The sequence below is a fragment of the Leptonotus elevatus genome, chromosome 1 (genome assembly GCF_054856555.1).
Source record: "Leptonotus elevatus isolate MCC_2025b chromosome 1, RoL_Lele_1.0, whole genome shotgun sequence".
Classification (NCBI taxonomy): Eukaryota; Metazoa; Chordata; class Actinopteri; order Syngnathiformes; family Syngnathidae; genus Leptonotus; species Leptonotus elevatus.
Genome location: NC_141239.1, coordinates 2,799,651 through 2,823,971, shown reverse-complemented (window position 1 = coordinate 2,823,971; position 24,321 = coordinate 2,799,651). Strand labels below are relative to the sequence as shown.

Here is a 24,321-nt window from a genome sequence, read left to right as displayed (position 1 = left end):
TTCATGTGTATGTATGATAGTATGTGGATCTCAATGTGCAGCACTTTGGAAACACTTGTTTATAAAATGTGCTTTTGACATAAAGTGGATTGGATTAGTTTAAAAATGATCACATTAAGTAAACAAACTGTACAATGCAAATGCAATACATTTGTACTTCTGAGCATTAGGGGAGCGTAAGATATGATAAGTGTGCTCGACTCGAAGTGCAATGGCGTGTCATCACTAACCTTTATTAGAAGGTAAGTGTTGCATTCAAACCTTGCAGCAGGAATTTGTGAAAGCCACAGATGACAAAACTGGCCAAAAGTACAAATATTGCATATATCAGTAATATATCAGATAGTGCATCAAATGTTTGCTACGAGCTAATGCCAGTACTAGAGCAATAAATTAAACTCATAACATGTGATGGTTAAATCGCATCCCTGATAATAAACGTTCAGTTTGCGGTTCCTCAAAATGCTTGTTCATCTTGATGGCAAATTTTTAATCTGCACATTCACCACAATAAATCCAATTTAAACTTTACATATCGGGAACAACACACTGAAAATGGGAATAATGAGACCTCGCAGTTTTATGTCTTTCTAACTGCAGCAAAAATGGCGACATCTGTCGATGACTTGATGACAGTGCTTGCTCCCAAGCCGACAATCTCCAGCAGCCAATCATATCGCAGCGGGGGCGTGTCCTGCCTGACTTCCGACGCACATCTACTTTTGTTTCTTCACGTAACCAGATGCCCTCCGCTAAATCATTATTTTTTATTCCGTGCTGAACCGACTGCAACCTCCACACAGGACGTTAATCCTTACTTTGATGGACTACGACACCATTGATCAAATCTCAGCGTGTGAATGAACTTGTTTCGGTGCGCGTTGATGCTTCTCGCCCTACTTAGCTTAGCTTAGCTCATCTTAGCTCGCTAGCTGCTCGCAAAGAGAAGCACATAACACGTCGTCAAGAAGAGATCAAGTGTGACTTTGTTGGCATTATTGTGCTAAAATGTTTGCAAAAACGGCACCAAAGTACGAGGAGGAATTCTTTGGAGTAGAAGAAGAGAACGAGCAACATCTTCAACAGCTGGACGATGTTTGCGAGGAGCCTCGACTTGTGCTACACACAGCAGGTTTGTACACTTCTTACTCTCCCTTGCTTAGCACTGGGACTACTATATAGCGTTAAAAATATCAAAATGCAGTCCTCATTACTGTACACAGTAAAATAATTCCAGCCATTATGTTATTGTAACTTAAGTGCATACTACGTTTTCACACATCAATACGTTTTCAATTGATAACATATGATCAAATGTGAATAACTCTTTGAAGTGAGTTTTACAACAAAATACAATTTGAATACGTTAACTTGACTCTATGTGCTAAGCTTAAAAGTAGAAGCCGCATCTTGTAGCCACAAAGCCATGTTAATGCACCACACATATCGTGCCTGAAAGTTACATTTGTTATATATAGAATATGATATATCCTTCAAGCAATCAATCAATCAAAACTTTATTCATAACACACACACACACAATAGAATATATGAATGCATAAATGGCTGGCTTCAGATCAGGAGAGGCGACATCACAATATGCTTTGCTAGAATAACTGTGCCTTTTATTACCCGCAAACAGCAATAAACACTTTTATACTGTGCTAGAATAATTGTAAGTTTTATTCCCCGCAGACAGTCATCAATGCCTGTGCTTTGCTCGTATGATTGTACCTTTTATTCCCCGCAAACAGCAATCAATACACTAGAACGTTAAGCAGCATAATATGATCATCATCAGCGCTTACCTTGACACTAGACCGGGGAGCCTACGGTCCGGGTGAAGCGAGCTGCAACAACGGCTGGGCAATCGTACGTGTTCCACAGCGGACTCCGTCCGGACCGTGTGCCGCTCCGTCTTTTATTCGTTAGCAAAAAGTTGTGAGCGTGAGAAACCGGGCTGTCCAAGCCCTCTCCCAGACACTCTCGAAAACATGTTTGCGAAGCAGGGAAGGCTGTAGTATAAACAAGGTATTCACTCCCAGACTGATTCCGCCCTTTATTTACAAATTGTTGGGCACCTGGATTCGTACAACAGTTCAGGACAACAACATATCCTTATATAAGAGGTTACATGAGGACATATCAAACCATGGTTATTTTCCCTTCAAACTCCCTTGAGTGAATCACAATCAATCTAGCTTGTGAGGTTAAGGTAAGAGGGCTCAAAGACAAAAAAAAAAAAACAGTGAAAATATCAAATAGATCAATAATATATATATATATAGTTAGATAAGATCGACGCAAAAGTAACTTCATTTAAATATAAAGAAAGGTACATTAACTCTTTGACTGACAGACGTTTTCAGAAAAGGGATGCTGTGAGTGCCAGCCGATTTAAGCATTTTGACTGATCTTTCAAGGTCCATAGAATATTTTCTGTTTGGACTATGGAAACACACATACTACCAAATGAAAGATTGAACTCTCATCTTTCATCAGAAAAATTTTTTTGTTTCTACCTTATTCCGTTCTTCAGTAATCAACAATAGAAAATGGTTAGTTTCACCCAAATGCTCTTGTTTTGGACCAAAATACGGAGAAATCAAGCTTTTAGTGAAACTATATTATTTCATGCACTCTAGTGAAATTTACACTTCTTTTTGTCCATGAATGATGCCACAAACACCTAAACAGTGCTTTACTTCTATAACACACTACCAACAAGAATTAAAAAGTGTTTTTTGATAGCAAAATACGTTTATTTACATTCAACAGTGTAACAATTTGACTAAACTATTTACAAATGTGTGCAACTGTGGTACTATTTACAATTATGTTGGATGTTTCAACGACAGTTTTTCTTTGTGTGTAACACTCCCCTGCGTGCAAGGAGACGCAACAGGATTTGCACAACACATTAGTTTCACTGCGATTGCCTCTTCGCGTGCAGAAGCTACACTTTCTTGCCGGCCGTTTTTTCCGGGGAATAGCAAGTATTTACTGCAGTGTGTGTTGCCATCAAGTCTAATATCAGGATCATGCTACGGTTACGTTACGGTGGTGTTACGTCTGGCTTCCTCATGTCCTTCAGTTGCTATACCGGGTGGTAAGAGATGTTCTGATCCATCTTATCCACTCCATTCATGGTGGCATCGTAGTCCAGAACCAGTGTCTTCTCCGTGATCAGACTGTACCCGCTCCTCCGATGAATATGCATTGGACTCGGGGTACTCTCCATCGTCCGGTTGTGCTCCGCGTTTTCCAGCGTTAGCATCGCTAGCCGGTGAGGCTTTATGACGTGACCATCGTCGCGCGTCAACGCTTCCAACTTCGGTGTCAAGCTCGGAGTCACCATCATCATCATCATCAATGTGCATTGGTCGATGCTTTTCGACTACTCTCCATCGTCCGATCGAATGTCTGCTTGTGCAGTGCCCCTCCGTAGGTTTTTTCTAAACGTTATATAACGTTTTTGGCAGTAAAAGAGTTAATATGAACTAAAATCTACATTTAAAAAAACTTGTCTTGAGCCTGCTCTTAAAATCTTGAACGTTCTTTGGGGCCCTGAGTTCCTCCGGCAGACTGTTCCAAAGGCGAGCGAAGGCTGTAGCACTGAAAGGATGCTGTGAGTGTACTCGTTTTTCAACATTTTGCCACGTTACGACCACAAAAACAAATGTATTTATTGAAATTTTATCTGAACGATGAACACAAAGTAGCACACAATCATGAAGTGGAACAAAATGTAGATTTTATTAACAAACTTGTTGTACAATCCCCCCCTGAAAATTAGGGCAATTACAGCTTCAAGTCTTTTGGGGTTTGTCCCGTCGGGAGGCTGAAATGTTTGCCCATTCCTCCTTGCAAAACAGCTCCAGCTCAGCTAGGTTAGATGGAGAGCATTTGTGAAACACAATCTTAAGAATCTCCTCCGTGAGTCATCACCTTATCGTGGTGGAGGGGTTTGCGTGTCCCAATGAACCTGGGAGCTATGTTGTCCGGGGCTTCATGCCCCTGGTAGGGCCACCCATGGCAAACAGGTCCTAGGTGAGGGACCAGACAAAGCATGGCTCGAAGGACCCCAATGATGCATACAAACTTTGGATTTTCGTTTCCCTTGCCCGGACGCGGGTCTCCGGGGCCCCCCTCTGGAGCTAGGCCTGGAGGTGGGGCTCGAAGGCGAGCGTCTGGTGGCCGGGCCTACACCCATGGGGCCCGGCCGGGCACAGCCCGAAAAGGCAACGTGGGTCCCCCCTCCCATGGGCTCACCACCGGTGGAAGGGGCCAAAGGGGTCGGATGCGCAGTGAGCTGGGTGGCAGCCAAAGGCGGGGGCCTTGGCGGTCCGACCCTCGGCTACTGAAGCTAGTTCTGGGGACATGGAATGTCACCTCTCTGACAGGGAAGGAGCCCGAGCTGATGTGCGAGGCTGAGAAGTTCCGACTAGATATAGTCGGACTCACCTCCACACACGGCTTGGGTTCTGGTACCAATCCTCTCGAGAGGGGCTGGACCCTCTTCCACTCTGGAGTTGCCCACGGTGAGAGGCGCAGAGCAGGTGTGGGCATACTCATTGCCCCCCGGCTGGGCGCCTGTGCGTTGGGGTTTACCCCGGTGAACGAGAGGGTAGCCTCCCTCCGCCTACGGGTGGGGGGACGGGTCCTGACTGTTGTTTGTGCTTATGCACCGAACAACAGCTCAGAGTACCCACCCTTTCTGGAGTCCTTGGAGGGTGTGCTGGAGAGCACTCCCCCCGGGGACTCCCTCGTTCTGCTGGGGGACTTCAACGCTCACGTGGGTAATGACAGTGAGACCTGGAGGGGCGTGATTGGGAGGAACGGCCCCCCCGATCGAAACCCGAGCGGTGTTTTGTTGTTGGACTTCTGTGCTCGTCACGGACTGACCATAACGAACACCATGTTCAAGCACAAGGGTGTCCACATGTGCACTTGGCACCAGGACACCCTAGGCCGCAGTTCGATGATCGACTTTGTAGTCGTGTCATCGGATTTGCGGCCGTATGTGTTGGACACTCGGGTTAAGAGAGGGGCGGAGCTATCAACTGATCACCACCTGGTGGTGTGTTGGCTCCGATGGCGGGGTAAGATGCTGGTCCGACCAGGCAGGCCCAAACGTATTGTGAGGGTCTGCTGGGAACGTCTGGCAGAATCCCCTGTCAGAAAGAGTTTCAACGCCCACCTCCGGCAGAGCTTCTCCGTTGTCCCGGGGGAGGCGGGGGACGTTGAGTCCGAATGGACCATGTTCCGTGCTTCCATTGTTGAAGCGGCCGATCGGAGCTGTGGCCGTAAGGTGGTTGGTGCCTGTCGGGGCGGCAATCCTCGAACCCGCTGGTGGACACCAGCGGTAAGGGATGCCGTCAAGCTGAAGAAGGAGTCCTATTGGGCCTTTTTGGCCTGTGGGACTCCGGAGGCTGCTGACAGGTACCGGCTGGCCAAGCGGAATGCGGCTTCGGTGGTCGCTGAGGCAAAAACTCGGACATGGGAGGAGTTCGGTGAGGCCATGGAGAACGACTTCCGGACGGCTTCGAGGAAATTCTGGTCCACCATCCGGCGTCTCAGGAGGGGAAAGCAGTGCGCCATTAACACTGTGTATAGTGGAGATGGGGTGCTGTTGACCTCGACTTGGGACATCGTGAATCGGTGGGGAGAATACTTCGAAGACCTCCTCAATTCCACCAACACGCCTTCCTTTGAGGAAGCAGGGTCTGGGGACTCTGAGGTGGGCCCCCCCTATCTCTGGGGTCGAAGTCACTGAAGTGGTTGGAAAGCTTCTCGGTGGCAGGGCCTCGGGGGTGGATGAGGTTCGCCCGGAGTTCCTAAAGGCTCTGGATGTAGTGGGGCTGTCGTGGTTGACACGTCTCTACAACATCGCGTGGACATCAGGGACAGTGCCTCTGGATTGGCAGACCGGGGTGGTGGTTCCTCTTTTTAAGAAGGGGGACCGGAGGGTGTGTTCCAACTTTAGAGGGATCACACTCCTCAGCCTCCCAGGTAAGGTCTATTCGGGGGTGCTGCAGAGGAGGATCCGTCGGGAAGTTGAATCTCGGATTCAGGAGGAGCAGTGTGGTTTTCGTCCCGGCCGTGGAACAGTGGACCAGCTCTACACCCTCGGCAGGATCCTTGAGGGTGCGTGGGAGTTCGCCCAACCAGTCCACATGTGTTTTGTGGACTTGGAGAAGGCGTTTGACCGTGTCCCTCGAGGAGTCCTGTGGGGGGTGCTTCGGGAGTATGGGGTACCGGGCCCCCTGATACGGGCTATTCGGTCCCTGTACGACCGATGTCAGAGTTTGGTCCGCATTGCCGGCAGTAAGTCGAATTCGTTTCCTGTGAGGGTCGGACTCCGTCAAGGTTGCCCTTTGTCACCGATTCTGTTCGTAATTTTTATGGACAGAATTTCTAGGCGCAGCCGGAGTGTCGAGGGGGTCCGGTTTGGTGGCCTCAACATTGCATCTCTGCTTTTTCAGATGATGTGGTGCTGCTGGCTTCTTCAAGCCGTGATCTCCAGCTCTCACTGGAGCGGTTTGCAGCCGAGTGTGAAGCGGTTGGGATGAGGATCAGCACCTCCAAATCCGAGACCATGGTCCTCAGTCGGAAAAGGGTGGAGTGCTCTCTGCGGGTCGGGATGAGGTCCTGCCCCAAGTGGAGGAGTTCAAGTATCTTGGGGTCTTGTTCACGAGTGAGGGTAGGTGAGAGCGGGAGATCGACAGACGGATTGGAAAGGCAAAGCTCTCGATTTACCGGTCGATCTACGTTCCTGTCCTCACCTATGGTCACGAGCTGTGGGTCATGACCGAAAGAACGAGATCCCGGATACAAGCGGCCGAAATGAGTTTCCTCCGCAGGGTAGCCGGGCTCTCCCTTAGAGATAGGGTGAGAAGCTCGGTCATTCGGGAGGGACTCAGCGTCGAGCCGCTACTCCTCCACGTTGAGAGGAACCAGTTGAGGTGGCTGGGGCATCTGGTTCGGATGCCTCCTGGGCGCCCCCCTGGGGAGGTGTTCCGGACATGTCCTACCGGCAGGAGGCCCCAGGGACGACCCAGGACACGCTGGAGAGACTACGTCTCACGGCTGGCTTGGGAACGCCTTGGGATCCCATCGGAGGAGCTGGCTGAAGTGGCTGGGGAGAGGGAAGTCTGGGCTTCCCTGCTAAAGCTGCTGCCCCCGCGACCCGACCCCGGATAAGCGGAATTGAAGACGGAACGGAACGGAATCTTAAGAATAATTGTTGATTTTTTTGGTTGCTCAATGAATATTTGCTGATTTCTTTTTTCTATCTTCTCTCCGCCGCCCTGCAACTACGTTTAAGGTTCTTTACTTCCTCATTTCTCCTTGGATCCATGGACCTTGGGTCTATGTTTTTTGTTGTCACTGGGGCAACTGTATCAAGTGCCAGTTGTAGTTTTTTAAATGGTCAAAAATAAAATCACAGAGGGGGCAGGTAAGACAAGTGGAGGATATTTGTTTAAAACCTCGATTTATTTGGAGATATATTATATTATATTATATTATATTATATTATATTATATTATATTATATTATATTATATTATATTATATTATATTATATTATATTATATTATATTGACTCTCTGGGCAAATTGACTCTCTGGGCTTTGAGAGATGAGATTGGCACGCCTTAAAAGTAAATTCAGCTCTGACGGTGCCCCCCCCAATGGTCCGGTTCGATTTGGGTTTCTGATGCGTACCGTGTGCGATAGGCCCAAGTCAAGGGGCTACTGTCGAAACAATAATACACATCAACTCACGCTTGTCTTCTTGTGTCTTGCAGACGTCGGTGAGGAATATCTTCGTCCTGACGAACAGGAAGTGAAGTCTCCTCATGTTAAAAAGGAGGAGGAGCATCCTTACATCAAAGAGGAAGAAAAGCCCCTTTTTGTCAAAGAGGAGGAGGTTGAGGATGATGTAACCAAGTCACCACTGGTCTTCGCCCCTTTAAAGAGTGAAGATGAAGACAAGGGTGAGTGTGAGGAGGACAGAGAGGCGGAGCTTCCAAGCAGCAACTCAACTCCTCAACACATGACGACAGAAGGTGATGCAAACCACTGGCGACCACCGCAAGCACAAAGTAATGACATAAGGTGTTAAGATAGGCCGATATGTTTTTTTCAGGGTCGATACCGATTATTAGTTGGGTGATAACCGATATTTGAAGCTGATATTCATTTTCAGAAAAAAAAAGGGGGGGGGGGGGGGGTATTGGCGCATATTGGCGTCAAAATTTTCTAAAATACAAATGCCAATCTTGTTGTATCGTCTTAAAAAGTTAAATGGAAACTTAAGCAAGTTATTTCCACAGCTCTCTAGTTCTCTACAGTAAATATTTTCACGCCAAAATTTAAAAATACCTGAAATCTTAAACTTTCACATTTCAATGTCGAACAAAAACAAATGGTTCAAAAGATTCCTAGGGTCAGTAGCATCTCTTATAAAGTTAACTGAAAATGTAAATATATAGCTCCCTGAGATTAAAATGGTTTTACATTTACCTTATTTCGGCCGTCAGATTAAAAAAAAAAAAAAAAGAGCTCATACCGATATTGACCAAAATGCCCAATATCGGCCTGTATCGGTCTATCTCTTATAAGGTCCCACTCTCCTCAAGATGATGATGATGATAATGAATATGCTATCGGTGATAGGGCATGAGCTCAAAATGGAGTTTGAAAGCGCACACAACACACACTGGGGCAAAACCTTTTTCCTGCTCAGATTGGGGCAAAAGTTTCTCTCAAAAGTCAACTTTAGCAATGAACAAAAGAACACACACTGGTGCAAAACCTTTCCATAGATCAAAGTGATCCATGTGTGGGGTTGAGTCGCCCAAATATATATATATTTTTTGATGGGCCAGTCCGAGTGTGCGGTGGGCCCAAATCAAGGTGCCGCTTCAGAAACAATAATACACAACATCAAGTCATGCTAGGCCATTTGGGGGCCCTAAGCAAAATAATGTCATGTGGCCCATATGTGCGCCATTTATTCACCGTATACTGTGTAACCCATACAGCCACATTTCATATATATTAGTCAGATGTTGTAGCACTGCAGAAAGTAATTTAAACTTCTCATCCCAACTGTTTGTTAGTACTTGTAGTATATGCTGCCAAACCTCATTTGAAAAAATGAAAAGATAGAATGTGTACTGTATTTGTTTTAAGCTTGTAATTGTGTTGAAACTCACAAAATAAGTTGTTTTAAAGTCAAGCAAACTATAATAAACAATTAGGGTTCTAAATGAACTTTTTTTTTTAATCATCAACCAATGTATGTTTTTTCAATGAGAAGATAGTTTCTTTTTTTATCATCACTGAAACAAAATATTAAAACTGGTGTTTTCTTCACAGTGAGTACTTTAGTGTATTTTGTTTTTAAACAAATACAAATGCCTCCTTAACAGAGACCACTTTCTGCGAACAAATTTGTGTCTTTCTTAAACACTATCCAACATGTCAGTCAGTTACATAGTGAATTGTTTCATTTTATAAACTGACGATTTTTTGTGTAACATTGCAAAAGTAAATAAATAAAATTACTTAAATATTAAATCCAATTATATCGATATTAATAAATTGTGTGCTTCAAAAAGTCGAACCATAAAATATGTTTCAAAATGTTGCGTATGCAAAACAGAGTCAGTTGCTGGACACTTTTTTTTTTTTTTTTTTACCTCCAGGACGTTCCTAACAAACTCCTCCTATTCCATTGCTCTTCCTATCTACACCATGATAGAATAACTTTAACCCTGCTCCTAAACTTCTAGCTTTGCTCCCTTTCCACCTGGTCTCCTGAACACATAATATGTCCACCTTCCTCCTCCGCATCATGTCAACCAGCTCTCTACATTTTCCTGTCATGTTCCAACATTCAAAGTGCCTACTCTCGGTCCCAGACTCTTGGTGTTCCTCTTCTCTTTCTTCCTACAAACACACATTCCTCCTCTCCTGCTTTGACCAACAGTAGTCCATTTTCCACCGGCACCCTGTAGGTCAACAGCACCCATGGCGGTCGTTGTTAACCCGGGCCTCGACCGATCTGGTATAGAAGTCATATATTTGATTCACATGTATGTTTGATTTGGCCAACGTTTTTACGTCGGATGCCCTTCCTGACACAACCCTCTGTATTTATCCGGGCTTGGGACCGGCACAAGAAGACATTGGCTTGTGGCCCCTTGCAGGTACATTAATACACTTAAATGCAACATTTAAATGAATCTGATTAGTTGATTAATTGATTGGATAATCGATAAATTAATCGATTTTAAAAATATTCAATAGATACAGCACTAAGCACGTACTAAGTGTGAATGGGTGGCCTTTCTTTTGGTGTTTTCACAGATGGACGTAGCTAGAAAGGGGCATTAGTGCCATTGTGCGCCGTTAGGAGATGCGATGTAGCCGACTGTCAGCCAATCGCCGTGGCATCCTCATTTGCATGAAAATCAAGACGGCCCGGAGCGCAGGCTTGACATTGTGGAATCAAATCGACTCACTGGGCTCGGAGAGATGAGATTGGTGCATCTTAAAAGCCAGGCTTGTGCGGTTCCCGTCGGAGGGTGTCCATTTTAGATCTGATCATGTGCGGGATTGTGTCGCCAACCGTCTTAAAAAAAAAAAAATCACAGATGGTTCGGTTCAAGTCGGGTTCTGACGCATCGCACCCTGTGTGGTGAGCCCAAGTCAAGGTGCCACTGTAGAAACAATAATACACAACATCAAGTCACGCTTGAGATTTGACTTAACTAAACCAAATGTATGTTTGTCTTCTTGTGTCCCGCAGACGTTGGTGAGAAATATCTTCGTCCTGAGGAACAGGTGGTGAAGTCTCCTCATGTGAAACAGGAGGAAGAAGAGCATCCTTACATCAAAGAGGAAGAAAAGCCCCTTTTCGTCAAAGAGGAGGAGTTTGAGGATGATGTCACCAAGACACCACTGACCTTTGCCCCTTTTGAGAGTAAAGATGAAGTCATGGGTGAGAGTGAGGAGGACAGAGGGGCGGAGCCTCCAAGCAGCAGCTCAACTCCTCAACACATGGAGACAGAAGGTGATGCAAACCAATGGGGATCATCACTAGCACAAAGTGATGACATAAGGTCACAGTCTGCTGACACTGACGATGATGAATACGCTAAAGGTGATCATGCTGACAACAACCGCTGCAAATGTTCTCAGTGTGCGAAAACATTCAGTTCAAAAGGGAGTTTGAAAGTTCACCTGAGAAAACACACTGGAGAAAAACTTTTTTCTTGCTCAGACTGCGGCAAAAGCTTCTCTCAGAAGGGAACTTTAACAATACACAAAAGAACACACACTGGAGAAAAAACTTTTTCCTGCCCAGACTGTGGCAAAAGCTTCTCTCAGAAGGGACATTTAAAAATACACAAAATAACACACACTGGAGAGAAACCTTTTTCCTGCCCAGACTGCAGCAAAAGCTTCTCTGACAAGGGATATTTAAAAATACACAAAAGAACACACACTGGAGAAAAACCTTTTTCTTGCCCAGACTGTAGCAAAATCTTCTCTCACAAGGGAAATTTAACAAGACATACAAGTACACACACTGGAGAGAAATCTTTTTCCTGCTCAGATTGTTGCAAAAGCTTCTATGACAAGATAACTTTAACAATACACAAAAGAACACACACTGGAGAGAAACCTTTTTCCTGCTCAGACTGTGGAAAAAGCTTCACCACCAAGTCATATTTAACAATACACAAAAGGATACACACTGGAGAAAAGCCGTTTTCCTGCTCAGACTGTGGCAAAAGCTTCAATGACAATAGTACTTTAACAAAACACAAAAGAACACACACTGGAGAGAAACCTTTTTCCTGTTCAGACTGCGGCAAAAGCTTCAATGACAAGAGTACTTTAACAAAACACAAAAGAACACACACTGGAGAGAAACCTTTTTCCTGCCCAGACTGTGGCAAAAGCTTCAATGACAATAGTGCTTTAACAAAACACAAAAGAACACACACTGGAGAGAAACCTTTTTCCTGCCCAGACTGTGGCAAAAGCTTCTCTCAGAAGTCACATTTAACAGTACACACAAGAACCCACACTGGAGAAAAACCTTTTTCCTGCCCAGACTGTGGCCAAAGCTTCTCTGACAAGGGAACTTTAAAAAGCCACTCAAGAACACATGCTGGGAAGAAACCATTTAGTTGCAGTGTTTGTGCTAGAAGATTCTCTAGTAAAAAGCTTGTTGAGACACACAAGTGTGCTGGTGAGAAAAGCAGCGATCTTTAAAGCTTAAAAAGATGAAGGGAGTGAGTCTGGTGTGCTGTAAAAGTGTAAATGATTTTGAATAAAATAGAGAAGGAGGAAATAAGTGATCCTGCTTATTTAAAAAATGTTCAGACTTAGAAATTAATAAGTCTTTGATTTTTATGGCAACTTTATTTTAACAGTGATAGACAGAATATCAGAAAAAATTTGAAAGCATGACATGGGGGGGGGTGAGCATTTTGTTGAGGGAGAGCATTAACCAGCTCCTCTTGTGTCGTCCTTCGCTGATCTCGACCTTTTTCATATTGATTGAAAATAATAATAACAATATGTTGTATGTGCCTCCACTCGTCTAAAGACGGCATTCAGGTTAATATTGCGTTTATCTTGAACATTGCTCCAGTTCCAAGTGTCAGCGGCTACGACAATGACCTCAAATCATGTCGGATATCTTTTGCAGTGAAAAAGTATTTGCCCTCCTCTCAAATTCTCACTTTTAATGCACAGTTTGCCCACTTGAATGATTAAAATCATCAAACAAATGTCAATATCAAAGATAATCCAAATAAACATACAATGCAGTTTTTTTAAAGTGGAGATTTTATTTTTTAAGGACAAAACACTATTCAAAGCTGCCTGGCCCTGTCAAAAGTATTCACGTTCATTACGTTCATAGATATGAGGGTTTCAGAAGACTTAAGAAGAATCAACTCCAGCTTTACTTAAAAGTGTAAACGTAATGCTTTCAAAGCTACTCAAACTATAAACTATGAATATGAAATGTTTTTAAAGTTTTCTTTTAATGTGTTTAAACGCCAATGTATGCTTTAGTAATATTGTAAGCTACTTTTGTTTTCTCTGCTTTGCTTCCGAATGTCGTTAACGGTTGTGTTTGTTGACGTTTGTAGGTGTTGTGTATTTGCTTATGTGAAGCACATTGAGTTGCCTTGTGTATGAAATAGAAATAAAATATAGAAGAAAAAGCCACCTTGCCATTTTCCCAAATTAGCGTGGAAAATACCTTCAGGGACACACAAAGCCAGATGTGCAGTATGGCCACGTTCGGAGTGTTTTAAGTCTCGGCTTAAGACCCACTTTTATTCCTTGGCTTTTAGTTCAGCATGAATTGTGTGGTCCGCGTGGTATTTTATTTAATTTGATTATTATTTCATTTTTATTATTATTTTTGGGGGGGTTTAAATATATTTTTATTGTATTTATTCCTTTATTTTACTTATTGTATTTTAGTAACTTATTGACTTTTTTAAAATTATTGTTGGTTTTTACTAGATTTCATGTGTATGTGGATCTCAATGTGCAGCACTTTGGAAACACTTGTTTATAAAAAGTGCGATAGACAAAGCGGATTGGATTAGATTAAAAGTGATCACGTTACGTAAACAAACTGTACAATGCAAATGCAATACATTTGTACTTCTGAGCATTAGGGGAGCGTAAGATATGATAAGTGTGCTCGACTCGAAGTGCAATGGCGTGTCATCACTAACCTTTATTAGAAGGTAAGTGTTGCATTCAAACCTTGCAGCAGGAATTTGTGAAAGCCACAGATGACAAAACTGGCCAAAAGTACAAATATTGCATATATCAGTAATATATCAGATAGTGCATCAAATGTTTGCTACGAGCTAATGCCAGTACTAGAGCAATAAATTAAACTCATAACATGTGATGGTTAAATCGCATCCCTGATAATAAACGTTCAGTTTACGGTACCTCAAAATGCTTGTTCATCTTGATGGCAAATTTTTAATCTGCACATTCACCACAATAAATCCAATTTAAACTTTACATATCGGGAACAACAGACTGAAAAAGGGAGAAATGAGACCTCGCAGTTTTATGTCTTTCTAACTGCAGCAAAAATGGCGACATCTGTCGATGACTTGATGACAGTGCTTGCTTTGAAGCCGACAATCTCCAGCAGCCAATCATATCGCAGCGGGGGCGTGCCCTGCCTGACTTCCGACGCACATCTACTTTCGTTTCTTCACGGAACCAGACGCCCTCCGCTAAATCATTATTTTCGATTCCGTGCTGAACCGACTACAACCTCCAAACAGGACGTTAATCCCTACTTTGATGGACTACGACACCATTGATCAAATCTCATCGTGTGAATGAACTCGTTTCGGTGCGCGTTGATGCTTCTCGCCCTACTTAGCTTAGCTTAGCTCATTTTAGCTCGCTAGCTGCTAGCAAAGAGAAGCACATAACACGTCGTCTAGAAGAGATCAAGTGTGACTTTGTTGGCATTATTGTGCTAAAATGTTTGCAATAACGACACCAAAGTACGAGGAGGAATTCTTTGGAGGAGAAGAAGAGAACGAGCAACATCTTCAACAGCTGGACGATGTTTACGAGGAGCCTCGACTTGTGCTACACACAGCAGGTTTGTACACTTCTTACTCTCCCTTGCTTAGCACTGGGACTACTATATAGCGTTAAAAATATCAAAATGCAGTCCTCATTACTGTACACAGTAAAATAATTCCAGCCATTATGTTATTGTAACTTAAGTGCATACTACGTTTTCACACATCAATACGTTTTCAATTGATAACATATGATCAAATGTGAATAACTCTTTGAAGTGAGTTTTACAACAATAACAAAATACAATTTGAATACGTTAACTTGACTCTATGTGCTAAGCTTAAAAGCAGAAGCCGCATCTTGTAGCCACAAAGCCATGTTAATGCACCACACATATCGTGCCTGAAAGTTACATTTGTTATATATAGAATATGATATATCCTTCAAGCAATCAATCAATCAAAACTTTATTCATAACACACACACACACAATAGAATATATGAATGCATAAATGGCTGGCTTCAGATCAGGAGAGGAGACATCACAATATGCTTTGCTAGAATAACTGTGCCTTTTATTACCCGCAAACAGCAATAAACACTTTTATACTGTGCTAGAATAATTGTAAGTTTTATTCCCCGCAGACAGTCATCAATGCCTGTGCTTTGCTCGAATGATTGTACCTTTTATTCCCCGCAAACAGCAATCAATACACTAGAACGTTTAGCATTATAATATGATCATCATCAGCGCTTACCTTGACACTAGACCGGGGAGCCTACGGTCCGGGTGAAGCGAGCTGCAACAACGGCTGGGCAATCGTACGTGTTCCACAGCGGACTCCGTCCGGACCGTGTGCCGCTCCGTCTTTTATTCGTTAGCAAAAAGTTGTGAGCGTGAGAAACCGGGCTGTCCAAGCCCTCTCCCAGACACTCTCGAAAACATGTTTGCGAAGCAGGGAAGGCTGTAGTATAAACAAGGTATTCACTCCCAGGCTGATTCCGCCCTTTATTTACAAATTGTTGGGCACCTGGATTCGTACAACAGTTCAGGACAACAACATATCCTTATATAAGAGGTTACATGAGGACATATCAAACCATGGTTATTTTCCCTTCAAACTCCCTTGAGTGAATCACAATCAATCTAGCTTGTGAGGTTAAGGTAAGAGGGCTCAAAGACAAAAAAAAAATAAAACTGTGAAAATATCAAATAGATCAATAATATATATATATATATATATATAGTTAGATAAGATCGAAGCAAAAGTAACTTTATTTAAATATAAAGAAAGGTACATTAACTCTTTGACTGACAGACGTTTTCAGAAAAGGGATGCTTTGAGTGCCAGCCGATTTAAGCATTTTGACTGATCTTTCATGGTCCATAGAATATTTTCTGTTTGGACTATGGAAACACACATACTACCAAATGAAAGATTGAACTCTCATCTTTCATCAGAAAAAAAAGTTTATTTCTACCTTATTCCGTTCTTCAGTAATCAACAATAGAAAATGGTTAGTTTCCACCAAATGCTCTTGTTTTGGACCAAAATACGGAGAAATCAAGCTTTTAGTGAAACTATATTATTTCATGCACACTAGTGAAATTTACACTTCTTTTTGTCCATGAATGATGCCACAAACACCTAAACAGTGCTTTACTTCTATAACACACTACCAACAAGAATGAAAAAGTGTTTTTTGATAGCAAAATACGTTTATTTACATTCAACAGTGTAACAATTTGACTAAACTATTTACAAATGTGTGCAACTGTGGTACTATTTACAATTATGTTGGATGTTTCAACGACAGTTTTTCTTTTTGTGTAACACTCCCCTGCGTGCAAGGAGACGCAACAGGATTTGCACAACACATTAGTTTCACTGCGATTGCCTCTTCGCGTGCAGAAGCTACACTTTCTTGCCGGCCGTTTTTTCCGGGGAATAGCAAGTATATACTGCAGTGTGTGTTGCCATCAAGTCTACTATCAGGATCATGCTACGGTTACGTTACGGTGGTGTTACGTCTGGCTTCGTCATGTCCTTCAGTTGCTATACCGGGTGGTAAGAGATGTTCTGATCCATCTTATCCACTCCATTCATGGTGGCATCGTAGTCCAGAACCAGTGTCTTCTCCGTGATCAGACTGTACCCGCTCCTCCGATGAATATGCATTGGACTCGGGGTACTCTCCATCGTCCGGTTGTGCTCCGCGTTTTCCAGCGTTAGCATCGCTAGCCGGTGAGGCTTTATGACGTGACCATCGTCGCGCGTCAACGCTTCCAACTTCGGTGTCAAGCTCGGAGTCACCATCATCATCATCATCAATGTGCATTGGTCGATGCTTTTCGACTACTCTCCATCGTCCGATCGAATGTCTGCTTGTGCAGAAGTGCTCGGTCGGTTGTGCTCCGCGTTTTCCGGCGTTAGCATCGCTAGCCGGTGAGGCTTTACTACGTGATCATAATGGCCGCGTCAACGCTTCCAACTTCGGCGTCAAGCTCGGAGTCACCATCATCATCATCGTCGACATCAATGCACTTTTTAGTATTGATTTCCGTCTTTGAAAAAAATGCTCAAGCGTGAGCTGCTTGCAACCGGTCGCCATTGTTGCTTCATCAGCCATTGTCCCCTCAACACTCTAGCTCCGCCTCACGTCTTCTACTGACGCCCACCCAATCTTGTCCAAAGAGAGTCATCGCTGCCATCTAGGGGCCAAAACGAGTCATTATACTAACTAGATCTGCTTGATACTTCAGCACAGCTGCCCAAGGCTTTCCTACACCCATTTAAAAAACAAAACAAAAACAAAAAACATAGTGAACGTTTTTTAACGTCTTCGCCCCTCCGTAGGTTTTTTCTAAACGTTATATAACGTTTTTGGCAGTAAAAGAGTTAATATGAACTAAAATCTACATTTAAAAAAACTTGTCTTGAGCCTGCTCTTAAAATCTTGAACGTTCTTTGGGGCCCTGAGTTCCTCCGGCAGACTGTTCCAAAGGCGAGCGAAGGCTGTAGCACTGAAAGGACGCCGTGAGTGTACTCGTTTTTCAACATTTTGCCACGTTACGACCACAAAAACAAATGTATTTATTGAAATTTTATCTGAACGATGAACACAAGCTAGGTTAGATGGAGAGCGTTTGTGAAACACAATCTTAAGAATAATTGTTGATTTTTTTGGTTGCTCAATGAATATTTGCTGATTTTTTTTTTCTATCTCCTCTCCGCCGCCCTGCAACTACGTTTAAGGTTCTTTACTTCCTCATTTCTCCTTGGATCCATGGACCTTGGGTCTATGTTTTTTGTTGTCACTGGGGCAAGTGACAAGTGCCAGTTGTAGTTTTTTAAATGGTCAAGAATAAAATCACAGGGGGGCAGGTAAGACAAGTGGAGGATATTTGTTTAAAACCTCGATTCATTTGGAGATATATTATATTATATTATATTATATTATATTATATTATATTATATTATATTATATTATATTATATTATATTATATTATATTATATTATATTATATTGACTCTCTGGGCAAATTGACTCTCTGGGCTTTGAGAGATGAGATTGGCACGCCTTAAAATTCAATTCAGCTCTGACGGTGCCCCCCCCAATGGTCCGGTTTGATTTGGGTTTCTGATGCGTACCGTGTGCGATAGGCCCAAGTCAAGGTGCTGCTGTCGTAACAATAATACACATCAACTCACGCTTGTCTTCTTGTGTCTTGCAGACGTCGGTGAGGAATATCTTCGTCCTGACGAACAGGAAGTGAAGTCTCCTCATGTTAAAAAGGAGGAGGAGCATCTTTACATCAAAGAGGAGGAGGTTGAGGATGATGTCACCAAGTCACCACTGATCTTCGCCCCTTTAAAGAGTGAAGATGAAGACAAGGGTGAGTGTGAGGAGGACAGAGGGGCGGAGCTTCCAAGCAGCAACTCAACTCCTCAACACATGACGACAGAAGGTGATGCAAACCACTGGCGACCACCGCAAGCACAAAGTAATGACATAAGGTCTAAAGATAGGTCGATATGTTTTTTTCACCCGCTCCTCCGATGAATATGCATTGGACTCGGGGTACTCTCTATCGTCCGGTTGTGCTCCGCGTTTTCCAGCGTTAGCATCGCTAGCCGGTGAGGCTTTATGACGTGACCATCGTCGCGCGTCAACGCTTCCAACTTCGGCGTTTGGTTTTCGTGCTACTACTAGCATTCTCTGCTAGCGACATGTCATGATTACGTGAAGAAGTGCAGACTTATAACCAGGGTTGGAAGGGTTGCTTTTAAGGGTCTCATATTATTCTTTCAACATTCTAAAATACTTCTCAAATGTGTAAAAGACATGTCTGTGACATGCATTCATCAAAATTGACTTTGGATCTAATATTTTTGCTGTCCCTCAATCAGCCAAAAAAACACTCTGTTCAAAACAGCCTGTTTTAGGGGTGTGTCACTTTTATGTAAATAACTGCACCAGGCCATGTCTAAGCCACACCCTTCTCTCTCGAAGGGGCAGTGGTTTCTGTCATGGTAGTGATAGAAAATGTTCTTTGTTTTCTTGCGTGTTAAAATAAAACTCAAAGTTGAGATTGGTGAAGAGGTTTTCTTGCAAGAGATTTTTATTCAGAAATTTCTGATGCCATGAAGGATCCTTACTGAATCAGCATCGGTTCCTAAATGGGCTCATCCCAACTTATACAAAAATTAGTGTTTACAGAAAATAGTCTCCCCTTCCTGTCTTCTGTCCTTGTGGGAAGAGTGAAATACAAAAACAGATAATAAATCTTCAGCTCGTATCTTGGTCCACTCCAGATGTAGGAAAATAATTGGTCCCGGCACTTCTTGGACCGGATAATTTATGGACAGAAACTCTGCTTGCACTTTCAAACATATACTCCTTTAGATAAGAACAGAAACCTTATTAGACATTCCTTTCCCAGGGAATGGAACAAAGACACTATACATCGAATAACATTTGAATTAACTGTTTTCTTATTACTACACAGCTATAACTAAATTCAAAACGGTTAAAATATCAATTGAAACAGTAAAAAATGTTAACAATGTTAACAGTAGCCATGTGCTAATGTTGTGAATGGAAGCGACTGGCCATGGCAGCAGAAGAAAAGAAAAATACAGACATGTCTCTTACACATTTGAGAACTATTTAAATATGTGGAAAAGTGGCATAACGTTTTACCATAAGGAAAAGTCGCATAACGTTACTACAGAGACTATGTTGTAGCGTTAGTTTGTGATTGTTTAGGCAACGGTTATTTTTGCCGTAACCGGCAAATCTCCCACAAACGTTATTTTGGCGTGCAATGTCTCACATTTGCCGTGAATGCTTGTAGACATTTACAAGCGGTTATGAATAAAACAAATGTGTACATTTAGGCCGTTTCGTCGAGACCACTTAGCGGCCGGTTAGAAACAATAATACACAACATCAAGTCGCGCTTGAGATTTGACTTTACTAGACCAAATGTATGTTTGCCTTCTTGTGTCCCGCAGACGTTGGTGAGAAATGTCTTCGTCCTGAGGAACAGGTGGTGAAGTCTCCTCATGTGAAACAGGAGGAAGAAGAGCATCCTTACATCAAAGAGGAAGAAAAGCCCCTTTTCGTCAAAGAGGAGGAGTTTGAGGATGATGTCACCAAGACACCACTGACCTTTGCCCCTTTTAAGAGTAAAGATGAAGTCATGGGTGAGTGTGAGGAGGACAGAGGGGCGGAGCCTCCAAGCAGCAGCTCAACTCCTCAACACATGGAGACAGAAGGTGATGCAGACCAATGGGGATCATCACTAGCACAAAGTGATGACATAAGGTCACAGTCTACTGACACTGACGATGATGAATACGCTAAAGGTGATCATGCTGACAACAACCGCTGTTCTCAGTGTGCGAAAACATTCAGTTCAAAAGGGAGTTTGAAAGTTCACCTGAGAAAACACACAGGAGAAAAACCTTTTTCCTGCTCAGACTGTGGCAAAAGCTTCTATGACAAGAGAAATTTAACAAAACACAAAAGAACACACACTGGAGAGAAACCTTTTTCCTGCTCAGACTGTGGCAAAAGCTTCTATGACAAGAGAAATTTAACAAAACACAAAAGAACACACACTGGAGAGAAACCTTTTTCCTGCACAGACTGTGGCAAAAGCTTCTCTGACAAGGGAAATTTAACAAAACACAAAAGAACACACACTGGAGAGAAACCTTTTTCCTGCTCAAACTGTGGCAAAAGCTTCTATAACAAGGGAACTTTAACAATACACAAAAGAACACACACTGGAGAGAAACCTTTTTCCTGCTCAGACTGTGGCAAAAGCTTCTTTGACAAGGGAACTTTAACAAAACACAAAAGAACACACACTGGAGAGAAACCTTTTTCCTGCCCAGACTGTGGCAAAAGTTTCTTTGACAAGGGAACTTTAACAATACACAAAAGAACACACACTGGAGAGAAACCTTTTTCCTGCCCAGACTGTGGCAAAAGCTTCTTTGACAAGGGAACTTTAACAAAACACAAAAGAACACACACTGGAGAGAAACCTTTTTCTTGCTCAGACTGCGGCACAAGCTTCTCTCAGAAGGGAAATTTAAAAATACACAAAAGAACACACACTGGAGAGAAACCTTTTTCCTGCTCAGACTGTGGAAAAAGCTTCAACACCAAGTCATATTTAACAATACACAAAAGAACACACACTGGAGAAAAGCCGTTTTCCTGCTCAGACTGTGGCAAAAACGTCTCGAATAAGTCAGATTTAACAAAACACACAAAATCACACGCTGTGAAGCAACCATTCAGTTGCAGTGTTTGTGCTAAAAGATTCTCCTGTAAAAAGCTTATTGAGAGACACGAGTGTGCTGATGAGAATAGCAGCGATCTTTGAAGCTTAAAAATGAAGGGAGTGAGTCTGGTATGCTGTAAAAGTGTAAATGATTTTGCTTAAAATACAGTGGGGAAAATGTATATTATATAAGTGAATATATATGTATATCTATTTTTTGATATATGGATAATGATAGTGAATATTCACTAAAACCGCTAAGCCATTTTGTAGATGGGTAGAATCTGTGAATGATTTTAAAAGATACTTCTTTGGTCCCACTGCTCACCTTTTTTACCCCTGACCCGTTTCCAATGCCTGATATGTCATTTCAAAACTTAGTATTTATTCAACCACTAAAGCTCAACTACTCAAAAGTGTCGTCACCGCGTCATGCTCATTCATCCCTGCACTTTATAAATAAAATTAACCATAAAATAGAAAGTGGATTTCTTATCAATGATATAAGTGATCATCTTCCGGTCTTTGCAATTTTTCAAGAATATTTTGATTTAAAAAATAAGATCAACAATAATTTACACATCAGAAACGACTAAGAACACAACGGCTGCCTTTAAGCTGGATTTAGAAAAACATAATTGGTCTGACGTCTATTCAAACGATGATCCCAATATCGCATACAATGCATTTCAGTCTACCATTATCTCTTTATACAATAAACATTGTCCATTAATAAAAGTCACAAGAAAATATAAAGGTCTAAATAAGCCATGGATGACGAAGGGGATCGAGAATGCATGTAAAAAGAAAAACATTTTATACAAAAGATTTATTACATTGAAAACTATGGAAGCTGAAATAAAGTACGAGACCTACAAAAAATTACCTATTGAATATTATACGAACAAGTAAGAAAGATCATTACCATGCATTAGAGCAGAATAAAAGCAACACACAAGAAATATGGAAAATACTAAATCATGTAAATAAAAAAAGCTAAAAAAAAATAGATTATCCAGAATATTTCATAAAAGATAAAAATATTGTGTTTGAAAAAATTTCAGACATAGCTAATAATTTAAATGAGAATTTTGTTAATGTTGGCAGTAATTTGGCAGAAGAAATCCCTGAGCCACAAAACAAATGTCAAATAGATAAGCACATTAAAAATAATTCATCCACTATGTGGCTTAATGCTGTTAATGATACAGAAGTATTAAATTAGTAGAAAGTATTATAAAATATGTTGTGCAACCTTTTTCATATATATGTAATTTGTCGTTTAAAGCGGTATATTTCAATCATGAAAATAGCAAAAGTTATTCCTATTCATAAAAATAGAGAAAGACACATATTCACTAATTGTAGAGCAATATCACTGCTGCCACAGTTCTCAAAAATTCTCGAAAAATTATTTTCATATCGACTGGGCGATTTTATTGAGAAACATAAGCTTTTAAGTGAAAATCAAAATGGGTTTAGAGAAAAACGGACCTCAATGGCAGTCATGGAACTCGTAGAAGCAATATCTAGTAACATACATAATAAAACATTTACTGTTGGAATTTTTATAGATTAAAAAAAAAGCATTTGATACTATAGATCATTCTATACTAATGAATGAATTAGAAAGATATGGCATAAGAGGTTTGGCATATAAATGGATGAAAAGTTATTTGGATAATAGATGTCAGTACTTACAGTTTAACAACATACAATCAAAACACTTGCAGATTACTCATGGAGTCCCCCAAGGGTCTGTGCTAGGCCCCAAATTATTTATATTGTACATAAATGATATCTGTTGTGTCTCAAAAATATTCAAAAGTGTCTTATTTGCCGATGACATAACTCTCTACTGTTCAGGAGAAAACCTGAAGCAGCTTCTGACTGCCGTGGAGAATAAATTGAACACATTAAAAAACTGGGTTGACTTAAATAAATTATTAAACTTAAACAAAACCAAGTTTATAGCTTTTGTTACTAGACAAACCACACAACAGGTCAAAATTATGGTAAATTCAATTGAAATCGAAAGAGTGTATGAAAATAAATTTTTGGGAGTAGTTATTGATGAAAAATGATGTTGGAAGTCACACATAGAAAATGTCAAAAGGAAAATGTCCAAAATGATAGGGATACTCTCTAAAACTAATCAGAAATCATTCTACACATGATATTGTTCATTATTATTACCATATCTGACCTATTGTGTGGAAATCTGGGGAAACGCATATAAAGCAAATACCCATCCTGTTTTCAAATTGCAAAAAAGAGCCATAAGAATTATAAATCGATCAAAATATACAGAACCAACTCTCTTTTCTCTCAGTTCTCTATTTATTAAATCAAATACAATGAAATTTTACGACTTAGTTGAATTTATAATAGTACAAATAATGTATAAAGTACACAACCATCTACTCTGCCACAGTACTCAGAAGCTGTTTGAAATGAGAGAGAGTCCTTAAAACATAAGTGTCTACAAAAAAAATCAAAACAAGAACAAATATTAAGCAAAGGTGTTCATTTGTGGAATGATTTTGGAACTGACCTGAAAAGATGTCTGTCCCTTGCTGAATTCAAAAAAAAAGTTTAAAAGCAAAGTTCCAAAAAATTACTTACATCAGTCATGAGCTGTTAAAAATGTATATATGCTGTAATTTTATATGAGTTTATAGAGTTTATATAAGGTGTCGTTAGGCGTTGTGGAGGGTGAGTAATTCATTGAGGTTGGCCACCATGTACAAAGTGCAATATTGGCTAGGCATTCATTATCCTTTTGGTAGCTTGGAGCATGCTGATCTTTTTTATTTTATTTATTTATTTATTTTTGCCTATATTTGGTCCACAACAGCTGTCAATCATTGTTCAAGTTTGCCGTTTACTCAAAGTGGCAGATACGTTTTCT

At 41.6% G+C, this 24,321-nt stretch overlaps 1 protein-coding gene across 1 annotated transcript; it reads left to right on the top strand.

Moving 5' to 3' along the window:
* The first annotated feature begins 20,378 nt into the window (after positions 1 to 20,378).
* LOC147180340 (uncharacterized) lies at positions 20,379 to 22,573 on the top strand. The gene has a single exon (XM_086082669.1). It carries the CDS (start codon positions 20,379 to 20,381, stop codon positions 21,510 to 21,512), a length of 1,134 nt encoding a protein of 377 aa, XP_085938795.1. The 3' UTR covers positions 21,513 to 22,573.
* The last annotated feature ends 1,748 nt before the right edge of the window (positions 22,574 to 24,321 follow it).

Coding starts and splice junctions, on each gene's coding strand:
- LOC147180340 (XM_086082669.1), top strand. CDS start 20,379: ATGGAGACAGAAGGTGATGCAGACCAATGGGGATCATCACTAGCACAA.